At 39.5% G+C, this 12,923-nt stretch overlaps 1 protein-coding gene across 2 annotated transcripts in view; it reads right to left on the minus strand.

Moving 5' to 3' along the window:
* Window positions 1-12,330, minus strand: part of LOC113534715 (rho guanine nucleotide exchange factor 26) — a 57,610-nt gene extending 45,280 nt beyond the window's left edge. The window contains exons 1-4 of one of the 2 annotated variants that reach the window (XM_034305132.2): window positions 11,889-12,330; window positions 9,631-10,813; window positions 7,234-7,288; window positions 4,340-4,485 (exon numbers count right to left, since the gene is read on the minus strand). In XM_034305132.2, coding sequence (XP_034161023.2) covers window positions 4,340-4,485; window positions 7,234-7,288; window positions 9,631-10,803 — 1,374 coding nt within the window. In that variant the 5' untranslated portion in view covers window positions 10,804-10,813; window positions 11,889-12,330. Of the gene's footprint in view, window positions 1-4,339; window positions 4,486-7,233; window positions 7,289-9,630; window positions 10,930-11,888 lie in introns of both variants that reach the window. The other variant, XM_053234772.1, reaches the window with a different exon arrangement.
* Window positions 12,331-12,923: the final 593 nt, after the last annotated feature.

Genomic DNA, 12,923 nt, shown 5'->3' on the forward strand with positions numbered 1-12,923 from the left:
ACTAACTACTCAACTCTTATATACAAAGCTGATGTTTTAATCGGATTCAATACACGGTCCACAAATCAATTTCACATTTTTGTTTTTAAGTTTGTAAGAATAGTGTAAAATAATGACTGAATATTATTCATTTTTAACCTCTGATGGAACAATTTTCTTGATCTTCATGAACTCGGAGGTATAACACTGTAAACATGGGCATATCTGAAGACGTGTGTGTGACATGATGAAGTTCACTGTGATGTTTGGTATGCAAACAATGCAGCTGCATTACAGGAAATAACACAATACAATAATACAATGAACACAATGCAGCTGTGATATTTTTGTATCATGATGTATTGAGTTATGATCACATGCTATGTCTCTATTGGATTGCCTCACACTAATTAAAAGATTGAAACATATTTGTCCTTTCCATCAAAAAAAAACAAAACAGGGTCAATTATGCTTTCTGGGACATCTAGTCCTTTCGACCTCATGACCTTCTAACAAGATCCCAGATCCCTTCAAGATCCCAGTTTTTAATCACAATTTCACAGGTTTTGCACTGAACAAACCAAACCGAGCCCTTCCTCTGACTGTGCACTAAACTGCACTCACTTACATTAAGCCACATGAATTTCCATTCTCTGAGGTGTTAAAAGTAATAAAAGTGTCTCGTGAATGTTTCTCCCGGGTCAAAGAGAGCAACACTAATCAATCGCGGGCGTCTGTGAGCTTATGTATGTGGAAGAGGGCAGATAGACATTATTCTCCGCGTGTGATATGCCGCCCTGTGACACAGCATGAGCAGCAGTTTGAAAAGATGCGTTTAGTTTGATAGAGAGCTGGCTGGTGGCTGGGAATTGGCAAATGAAAATGAGGTAACAAAAAAGTAGTAATAAAAGTAAGGATGAAGACTAAAGCAAGGGAGAATGCAGGTCAAACGACGTAAAAAGCAAGACATAACATAAAGGTGAAATCTGATCCTAACCTGAGCCAGATAATTGCGAGATAAAGGTGGAACTGGGTGTAAATAATTGTCTCCTGTTGAATTTAGACAGCTGGTTGGTTTTGGTGCTAGCCAAGAGAATACACACTCTCTCTCTGTCTGTCTCTCTCTCTCTCTCTCTCTCTCTATCTATCTATCTACCTACCTATCTTTACCTCTTGGCCTCATAAGCTCACTGTGGATCATATCCTCATGGTGCTACCTCAAGAACCTTCAGCAAACATGCAGGAGGAACAGAAGAGATGATGAAAAACAGGTCAGAGAGGAAGAGAGAGGAAGAGAGAGGGTTGGCAGCACAAGCTCTTCACTAAACGTTTCTAGGCAACACGTCCTCAGTATCTGAACTTTCATTTGAACTCTACCTGAGCACAGCAAGCGCCAGGAGGCAAAGCACACGAAATCAGATGATGACATCAGGAAGCATCCTCCTTGAACGAAATTATATTTTCTCCCCTCACCACAGGAAACCAGACACTTCTGAGACACGCAGGAGCGACTGAAACTAAGAATCAGGAGCAAAGATGAGGTTACATCCCCAGGGCTATCTGGGAAGGAGCGTGACATACAAAATCTGTGACGTCATGCAGGTTAAATGAAGGCGAACTTCTGATTTCGTTAGTTGTGCCTCCCAGTTTCGTTTCCTAGCATCCTGGCTGGAAAGGAAACAAGGTCAACCGAGACGTCCTCGCTCACTGAAGCTCCACTTTAAAGCAATTAAGAGATGAATTTAACTACTGACGGCATGTCGGCCAGCTGTATTAACTCTATAACACATCATCCTATAGTATACACAACAACTACACACTGAATTACTCTTAATTAAAACATTAAAACACCTGTCCTATAACTCTCCTGCTATAAGTAACACATCTCATAGCTGAAACGTTGGCCAACAACTTGCTAACTTTTTCTCAAGCGTGTAAACTTTGTGAATTTACATTAGAAATTACGTTAGTCCATTAGGTTGCTGGGCAACGAAACATGCGACTGGGCCGCACACTGGAGTTTTTACACTGGAGTTTTTACCATGGGTTAGCTAATAAAATTATGATTTATATATTGATTGGAATTTGGAGCATTTGTGCCAAATTAAAGGTAGGAAGCATTATCTTTAGAAGCTTCTCGATCCTTGATTCCTCTGAGTGCATTTGAAGAACTGGTATTTCCTTTAGTGGACTTTGATTGATTTCTGGGTTACGGGATAAAGGATTAGAATCAAGGAATCAACAATTACAGATTTGGGATACTAGAGAGAAAACCTGGTGTAATAAAATCTGGAGACATGACACGGGGTGAAAGCCGAGGATTTTCCCACTACTCCGAGCAAAACATTTTATCCTTTAGCTGAAACCTTACATTATCCACCTCAGATCAGATCTCCATGATCTCCACACTCCACTGCCAAACTTTATCAGCACACACGTTCACGAATGACAACATTTCTCAGCAGGATAGACTTCATGCCCATGCAAATCAAACAGTTCACCTATTTTCCCAACTTGTGGTGTGTGTGTGGTCAAGTAAACACACCTGTGCTGTGTTCAGAACTCAGCTTCCTGAGCAGACAAAAGCCTGAACCAGTGCCCTGCCAAAACACTCTTTACACACACACACACACACACACACCTCTCTCCCAATGACACACACACAAAGCCAACATTTACTCCTCTCCTCCTATCTTTCCTGCTTGTGTTCCATCTCTACACCATGTCAGAGTCCACACCATTTCACTCATCTGTTTCCTTTCATATCCCTCCACATGTTTTCACTCTTTTCCTTCCACACACACACACACACACACACACACACACACACACACAATTCACTGATAACTTCTCTCAGTCCGTCTCTGTGTGTTACTGGGATGTTTCCAGAACATTCCGGCCTAAGGTGGCCCAGAACGAAACGGCAAGGTGGAAAACGCCATTCCAGACTTAAACCTGATTACATAATTCCTCAAACAGGAGTCTTCACAACAGCTCCAGCCTTCCACATTTTCTGCATTTTTTCCACGGAGAAGAATCTGTCGGAATTCGAGCAAAGAGCCAGAGCCGTTCCCTGACTCGAGCCATTTCCCCGAGGATGTAGTAGCTCTCTGCCTTTCTTTCTCTCCTTCTTTTTCTTCCCCCTTTTCTGCCTCTCATTATGACTTTCTCTGCTTCTCTAAAATAATATTTATCCCATTTGTATTAGCAAAGAATTAAGACTAATCTCGTTTTAGCCTTTCATTAAAGCTTAGTTTAAATAATAAAAAATAATCACTTTGATAATTTGTGTTCGATAAATATTCTCAGAGATCAATGAAAATGTATTAATATCTCTGTCTCACGCTCTGTGTCAAAGATCCATTAAAACATTCATATATTTGTCTCCCTCTCTGTCTCCATGTCTCTATCTGTCTCACTCTTTCACAGAGATCCATTATGTATTAACATTTCTGTCTCCCTGTTTTTCTCTCTATCTGTCTGTCTCTCTCCATATCTCTCTCTCTCTCTCCATGTCTCTCTCTCTCTCTCTCTCTCTCTCTCAGGGCGGTTATGATTGGGACTCCCGTGTGACCTGACTGAACCACATTCCTTATAGTCTCAGCATTCCTCAACTCCACCACTACGTTTCTTCCTGCACGTGTATAAGTTTGTGCTGAATTATAAAAACACATTTATCTGTGTGTGTGTGTGTGTTTAGAGCTAGACAAACAAAAAAAAACTGACAAAAATGGCCTACAAGATGTCTTTGGGTGGTGAGCTGGTTGGTGTGTTTATGTTGCTCGATGACAGGCTTGTGGTATGAGGTGTTGTGTGTTTAGCTGGCTTCTGTGGTTTTGTGATAAGGTGTGTGTGGGTGTAGGTGTGAGTGTGTATGGGTGTGATGATATATGGATATTACAGTAAAATTAAATCACGGCATGCTTATTCAAGAGTGTTACAAGCATCTCCAACTCCACTGTACTGAAAGTGACAAGCAGCTAATGTGAAAATATGTTATTTTCATAGATGTTCATTACAAATGGTGTCTAAAGCACAGATTTTTAGCGGTTTTTCAAAGTGATGCACTGCTTTATCCTAGAGTTGCAGGGAATTCTGAGACTATCCCAGAGGAAATCGGATAACCCACAGGAAACCCAAATGGACACAGGGGGCACATGTGAAACTCCAGACAGACAGAAACCCGAGCACAGGATCGAGCCCTGGAGCTGTGAGGCGACAACATGGCATGATATTTTTACCATATCGCTTAACGATACTCTAAACCTGGTTTCTGGGTTTCTGGGATGTTGTGTTAAAGTGTGCATGTGTGCTTCATATTCATAGTTATGTGTTAAAATGTATGTTTGTTGTGTCTCACCACACTGAGCTGACTCCAGGACGTCCGGATGGGTTTGTACTGCACCACGATGTGCTCGTCTGCTTTGGGCTCTCTAGACTCAGCATCCTCATCCGAGTCATTGTGCAGTGCCTTCTCCTGGTAATTCTGATACAGAACCTCATCTTCTGTAGAAAATAAACACACACACACAGATGTACATGACTGATTGTAACATCTCAAACCACTTGGTCAAGCTGATCCATTGTTATTATCTATTAGTGAATGTACCCTGGGTTGCCAGATTGGAATTTTTTTCACCCAGCGTCCACTCCATTCACAACTCACTACATATTATTTGAATGCTGCTGTTCTACTGTAGCGTGCATTTCGAAGTCTTGATAAAACAAAACACTTGGTGGGACGTCTCAATAGGCAGGACAATATGTCAAAACATCTGGTCCGTTATCTGCACGGTACTGCGTGCGTTGCGCTAATGTGAGTGTATCATGTACAGCCGTGATGATAGGTTGAGAAACAGTGCACAAACCAAAAAACATCCTTCTCTGGTCAGAAACTGACACTGATGCAGGGTAGAGAATAATGAACACAGCGTAGATAATAATAACAACAATAATGAGCTATAGGATGTGGTAAGGTGGTTTGGAAAATTGCACCTCATTGGTTAGGGTAAAGGAAACAAAGCGGCTAACAACACTGACAATGTTTGTCATGGAAAGGATGCCAGCGGTGTGAAGTGGCTGTTTGTGGGAAAAGTGTTGATTGCAGGAACAAAAAAAAAAAAGAAGAAAAAAGATAAAAAGAAACAGATTTCAGTAATGAAGATACTGAAAAAGCTGAAGTGGTGTGTGAAAGTGTGAGGACATTGTGACATTACTAACAAACCCTGGATTATCAACCCAGTCCTAACTCTACACTTACAGTGTGTGATGAGCTACAAGGTCTAATAAAGTGGCAGTAAATGTACACACTGTTAAACCCACCCCCCATAACACTGCTGTACCCTCACACCAACAGCACTCACACACACGCACATGCACACGTGCACACACACACATACACACGCATCTCAACGTCACTACTGCGCCGAAAAATAAGAGGTGTCCTGGGAAAACCCTTCACATGGTGACATTTTGACATATTCTACTATAGTTTACTGAACTGAAATATGTTTCTCTTTGGCATGTATCTTCATAAGCAAAGTTCTAGCATTTTAAAATGCTCCAAAAGTGAAACTAAACTAACACTAAAAGACGCCATACCTACCTCTACATTTATAATCTAATCTACCTATGGAAAAACGACATTACTGGCGAATTTACTTCATGAGTCATTCACTCTCTTCTGTTCTGTTGACCATGTTTCTTGTTATTAATGTTTATTACTGGGTAAAAAACATCTAAAAATCTTTTTCTGCTGTTATCTGTACAGAGTGTGTGAGAGCTCTTCTCTGTTTTGATGATGATGTGAACATTGTGGACATTTTAACAGCTATTATATGATTACAATCTGAATTGATTAGGTTTATGTGTATTTCACTATGACACATGGCTATAAAACAACTTGATCAAAGCGTGACGTTCACTCTCGGAGGAAAATCACACGGTTTTAGTAATATTTATGCAGACTGACTGTTTTTGGCTGCATTTGTTAAACTGGCTCTTCACACAAAATTATTATTATTATTATTTTAAAGTAGAATTTAACATTTAAATTAAACATTTCCATGTAAATTTGGTGAAATATATTTATGATTTCTTAATCACAAAGTATGTTCTTAGCAGAAAAAAAAACAGTTTGGCAATTATTTGGTTCTTTTTAAACTTTTTTGGCTGTCTGCCAGAATTCAGTTAGCATAACAACAGGTTTTTTTTTGTTGTTTTTTTTCAGATGCTGCAGTGCTGATCTGTTTCCATTGATGAATGGGTTAGAGGATAAATACATACATACAGAATTACATATCTAATACCTAAAACAAGGCCAGTGAATGTAGCTACAAGGTAGGTGTTCTTAATAAACTGGTAGCATGGCTTTAAATGACTGAAAGTCTTTCAAGACAAAAATCATAACCTTGACATTTGAGACAACAACTCTGAGACAACAACTGTGAGACGACAACGAAAACACAAACACATACACGACGTTCTTATCATTTCCTTGAAATCTAAGCACATGAAACCTGATCTTTTCAGTTTCAATTTTAAGCAATTGTCAACATCATGGCAGCTTTAGAAAACAAAGGACAAGATTGCTGATATTGTGTTGGGAGCTTTTAGACTATTGGCAAAGATGCCAATTACTAAGAAGAACCTTGGATCCACCCGATGCTAACAGCATAAATGATTAAACATGTACTCGTTGAACTGCTTGAAAATTTATAGTTTGGATTTATAACATAAACTGTCTGTAAAATCTAAGTAAAATATATCACACAATTGTAAAAGCTTACTTTAGACAGTATATTGGATGCGGTATGTTAGATGTGCACCAAGCAACTGTAAAAAAAAAAAATCAGCGAGGCAAAAGTTTGGTGTGATCACTAATTAATAATTAGTCGTATGTCCATTTTTCTTTGTTAACATACTAATAAGACCACCTCTAGTTTGATCAAGGTTGGCAAATTCACAGGTCAAAGTACACCTAGATAACATCAACACAAACTGAAAGTAACCACACCCATAAATCAATGTGTCCTTAGCTTTTCTGCTACTGAATTTATTTGTGTTTGGTGTAACCCCTGCTTAGTTTTTTCAGCACAGATTTCAGGTGTCTCCGGTTTCGCTGTAGTAACGTGCCAAAAACAGTAAATGCTACAGCTAAACTGTAAATGTTCACACCATCGTAACAGAGTGTGCTCATAATGCTGAGGGCAAAGCCAGCTAAGGTTGTGTTTACGTTTGTGTAGCAGGTCTTACCTTCACTGTCAAATGTCCTCTGGGTCTGTAGTTTCTTCTTCTTCTTCTCTCCACTCTGCAGAAAACACCAGTTAGCAAGTAGCCATTGGTCTAGTCTGTTAATTAACAGTGTTCGAGGTCTAACGGCAAAGAAACTCTCACTCAGTAATGGACAATAGTTAGCATGAGCTCATTTCAACAATGCCAAACAGCTCATATCAGTTTAATTAATTATTAGCAATGCTAGCATATGTGTCTTCAGTAATCCTTCAGAGTGAATTCTGCTAGACAGGCAGAAATATTATAAAAAAGATTAATAGAAACCAAAAAGGTAATAATTGATTGTTGCTAATAATGGTCAGTTAGCATTACAGATGCGAGTTTATGCTAACTGTTCTCCATTCATTTAGGGGTGTGTATGAGTGGCAAAATGAAAACCAAAGAGGAAAAGATTTTAGCATGTAGCACTAGCTTTTCAGACATTTTCATTAACAGCATTTAGGATTACAGTAAACACCTTCAATAAGATCAATTTAAACATTAAAAGCTAACATCGATCATATGACCTGTGTCTTGAGTTGAATGACTTGAAACACATGAGTCTGCTCTGCTTCTAGCTCTTCTGTTCACACTGGCCTGTCAAATTCTGAAAGATGGACATTAGCGGACACGGGCCATTTCTACTTGCTCGCAAACGTTCAGCTCTTTGACCTCTATGACCCTTTATACAGCCTCTGTGCCTTGCATGGAAGTGTTTGGCCGAGCTAATTTTAAGGACAGTGGAGTGCTTAAGGCTCCTAAAAACAACATCATCCTTCAGTTCTCACATTGCTGTAGCGAACCTGCTCAGTATTCTTAAACACTGCAATGGAACAGAAAATGGTGTCTGCTTCATCAGATCATTCTGCATTTAATCTCTCATATTTATTGTTACTGTTACTTGTATTTGGCAGACATGATTACTAGCGTGAGTTATACAAGTGCTCTGTTATCTTTGTAGATAGGAAAATCAGACAGAGTCTAAAGATCTCAACAGGCTGAGGGACACAAGGCCGTGCTGATTAGAGCCGAGCAATATGATGACGGAATATAACTATCGTAATAAATTATGTCACTGCACTTTTCTGAGATATTGATTTATAACATTTTATAACATCTATATCATGATACACATTGTGTACTTTAGAAATGGCTCTACAGTATCAGGATACATTTTTGGTCATATTGACCTTTAGTGCTGTTAAACAAATAATTAATTTTAAGTGTATGTCAGTGTTGATTAAAAAGATTAGGCTGAAGTCTGTGTGTGAAGACATGAAGGACAGTCAGGGGACGATCATTCCACCACCTGGGTGCCAGTGCAGAGAAATCACGTGGCTTTTTATAATTCAAACTGTATAATGACCATAAACCATAAAACAGAATACATGCATGTCTCAGCTTATCATGGAACACTCCAGTAAAATATCAACAGAGCCATAATTACCATCAGCCCTGTGCTCACTGATCTGCGAAACAGCACTTTGAGTCTAATTAACCAAACAATACACAGGTTCATATTTCAGGTAGGCAGGGACTGTCTAACTGTCATGTGAATTTGAGCCTAATGACAAAATGTTCTGTTACAGATGTACTTCTGATCATATTACTTGTTATATTGTTGTAAAGATTTACTTTCACTTTGTCAGTATGTTAGAATACATACTTACATCCATCACATGATACCTATTCCTTATAGTTTTATCATGGGATACAGAGTTAAAATAAGAATTTGAGGTCTGTACTGTCATTGGCGTACACTCTTCAGTGGTTCCTCAGTGGTTCGGGTTTGTAGTTTGCTGAAAGGATTCTACTTGGAACCCTTTCAGTTGTAGGATTTCACTTTAAGGGACTACTGAAAAATCCTTAAAGCCTCTAGATTGAACCATTTTTCTAAAAGTGTACTGATTTTCTCGACTAGAGAACCATACACAATGTTCTAGCTTTGATTTGTCTCTCTGAAAAAATCCTAAAAAGTTCATTGTTGAGCCCTACATCAGAGGTTTTTCAATTCAAGAAAAGGCTCCAAAGCTTCTATCTTTCTAGTTTTTACAGGTAGTACCTACACCTGGGGAAATCCTTAAAGGCTCTTTGTAGAATACTTCCACAAAAGTTTGTCCAATTTGAAAACTCCAGAAGGCTAGAACTGGAAGCTTTCTAGCTTTCTGCAGATTGCAGTTTGGATATTATTCAAAACTGTACAACTGTGGTAATATTTAAAAGTTCTACACAGAACCCTACAACAGAGGTTTCCATTTCATAAAGGTTTCAGGTAGAATCCCTTCAGAAAGCTAGAACTGATAATCATTTGAAAGTGTATTGACCACTAGGTTAGGGTCATATGTTAGATGTTCCTTATATCAATAAAGCTGCACTCACCTTGCTTTTGGTGGGTCGTGGACTCCTGGATCCTTCTTTCAGCTCTGCGACCCCTTTTAAGAGGTTAGAAGGGACGTCCAGATCTACACCACTGACCACAGCCCGGCGGTATGACGTGGACCTTAGACCCCTCCTGAACAGCCCTGGCGCATCCTCCGTCTCTTCAACATCCTTACTGCTGGAGAAGAAGGAGCCACTCTCCACCATGCTGCGGGCACGCTGGGAACGTTTGGAAGGGTCTAGCAGTCCCCCAGATTGGCTGATTTTGCCTGGTCTTTTTTCAGATGCCAGGTTGTGAGGAATGAGCTGCTGGGTGCCCATCTTCATTGCAGCGGGGCTGTGCGTACTGAGGACCATGCTGGGAAGAGGTGACTTGACTTCCGACCCCTGGGAAGAGCTTGAGGACCGGCGTGAAACTGGAGTTACTGTGCTGTCTTCGGATGGAGACAGAGATTGAGGGGTAAAGGGCTCGGATGGTGTGCTGGGAACGGAGGAGGAGGAGGAGGAAGAACAAGAAGAGAGGGAAGGCATGCTGGACATGGAGCTGTGAGATGAAGAAGTTTGAAGAGCAACTGGAGAAGAGAGCTGCTGAGGGGAATTCCAGGAGGGAGAGCTAGATTTCTGTGGGGTTTGCTTATCTGATATTGGGGACGAGTCCCCAAAAACAATCTGCTCCCTCTGGGAGATGAGGGTAAATGGGTTGGACAGGCGCTTTAGAGGATCATGATCTCTTTTGGTCTCATTTTTGCTCAAGCCATTTGCAGTTTTTGTAGATAGGCTGGTTTTAGGCACCTGGTTACTGTCCACAGAGTCATTATTATTCTCTGATCTGAACCTAGCCAGAGAAAAGCTTGCACTGGATAGATGCCCAATGCTAATGCTCCTTACAACACGAGTCTTACGGGCAGGTTTGTTCAAAACATGTTTGATCACCATGGTTCCTTGTGGAGTGGTGATCGTCTCTGCAGGTTGTGTGAGGGTGAAAGAGCACTTGTCCTCCACGGGGAAATCAGTCATAAGGACACCGTCAATCTGATAACTCAAAGGTCTTGGTTTGGGCTTCAGGTTGCCATTCGAGACCTGGTCCGTGGCACGCTTCTTCCACAGAGGAGCGATGATGTTGCTGCTCATGTTGTTGTTGTTGGAAAGATCGACTTCGTTGCTAAAATCCATAGCAAGGTCACTGTGCAAACATTGCAGTCCGAAGCGAAACCAAGACAAGATTAATTTGCCAGCAGTGAACTGCAGTTTCCTGTTACTTTCTCTGATCACTTATTAACTAAATGGAGTTCCCTGGAGCTAAGGGTTGAACAAGTCTTGTTAAATAAATATTCATAAGAGAAAGGAAGCTTTCCTGTGTCTGAGAGCTTATAGAATAAAAATAATCAGTATAATAACTGACAAAAACAAAATACACAAGTCCTGCTTCTATGAAAAAGCCTATTACACTCAGAAACAAAGGTACCAAACCTCACCTTTCCGTGTTACTTGGGTGATACCATAGAGGGAGCATGTTTTGTATACTTAGAATGTTAGTACCTTTCACCTTTAACAATAATTTAATAATATAATTGGACCTTAAGGACCACTGAAGTATCTTTTAAGTGACAAGGATGAGTACAGTCTGGCAGCGTTATTTCTGAGTTTAGAGACAGTTTAAATGTTTTTTTGGTTGATTTATTTAAACAAACTAACCTACCCTAACCAAATATCTGTCAGCTCTTTCTAAACTCCACACGGATGCACTTCAGAAGTTCACAGCAGTTACTGTTTAACCAGGTGACAAGACAAACTGGCAAACCGAAACTTGTAAGCAGAAAACGAATACCTCAGGAAAGGTGTACACTTTCAGAAATAAAGGCTGCAGACTGCACATTTCCTTGTTGCTGGAGTTGCATGAAGGTAGGATTCATCTTTTGTACCTTTACTGTGTATCTTTTTTTATGATAAGATGCATGTGGTTGGTGACTGTTTAATTTAGAATGAAGGTAAATCCCTGGTGTTTAAGGTCTAATTATGCAGGTGAAATTGTTTTTAAAGGTGAAACATACACACTAAAGGTACAAGACTGAAGGAAGAGTACACTTTCATACCTTTATTTCTGAGAGTGTAGCCAACTGGAGTGTGTTATTGTTTAGAAAAGGTGACTTACACCCTCTCTCAGTATTACTCTCTTACTCTAGCAGTAAAATGTGTGTAGCAGAGTAACAGTGAAATGTTAGTCCACTACACACCAGATTCAAACATATGAACTTTACCTTTAAGTGCACTTTTTTTCTTTTTTAAAGCAGCACCCGTAGCTCAGATCAGCTCATAATCCTGTTTCAGCGTGCAGCTCGGGTAGTATCCTCCCTGTGTGTAAGTGCTGCTGGTGCTTTAAAAAACTCAACGCTAATGATCCCCAATTCAGCAGAGTCCACTGTGTTTACTCCACATCCTCGCGCGCAGCTCTGTGCGGAGGAGCCTCGTGCACCCGCGCGCGACCTGCGGCCGGAGCTGAATGACGGAGTTTCTGGCACGAGAGCGCAGAGACTGTCCCAAGTTCGCGTGACGTCACGCACACTGCCATCTTCCAGTGTACTGCTTAAAAAGTCTAACACTTTCATACTTTGCTTTAAAACTCTCCTTTCAGTTCCATATGAATATTCAATAATATAAAGTGTGTGGAAAAACTTATGTTATATATCAGTGTAAAGTCTAACGTAAAACCACTTTATTTATTTATTTTTACACATTTTATATATTTTTCCACATATTGTCACTATATATGTATTTTATCTACTATTACTGCTGTCATCTATTTTTAGAAATTGAGAGTTGTTTTTTTTTTCTTGTTTTGTAAGTCATTTTTTTGCCAATATTGCTTAATATTTATTGCAAAAAATAAAATAAAATAAAAGAAACACACCACCAAACTGCTCTGCTATGAGAATAAATATTTTTTTAAAAAAAAAGAAAGAAAGAAAGAAAAGAAAAGAAAAAAGAAAGAAAAAAACATTGACTTTGTAAATGAGAAAGAGAGATGGGGGGGGGGGGTGTACACGTTTTTTTTTTTTTTAAGTGTACAGTTTTTTTTTTGTTTGTTTTTTTTTTCACCAAACATCCTTATTTTTAAAGCTTTGTAAGCTTTTGTTCTTTTTGCTTTAAGGTTCATAATACAACACTCATTATATCTTATCATAACCAAAAAATACCAATAGTAGATTGTAATAGTAGAAGTGAAAAAATAATAAGAATTATATTTTATTGACCATATTCTGCTATTTCAGTTAGTATTAAAGGGGCTGCCTAAC

Source organism: Pangasianodon hypophthalmus, chromosome 6 (genome assembly GCF_027358585.1).
Source record: "Pangasianodon hypophthalmus isolate fPanHyp1 chromosome 6, fPanHyp1.pri, whole genome shotgun sequence".
In the NCBI taxonomy this organism is placed as follows: domain Eukaryota; kingdom Metazoa; phylum Chordata; class Actinopteri; order Siluriformes; family Pangasiidae; genus Pangasianodon; species Pangasianodon hypophthalmus.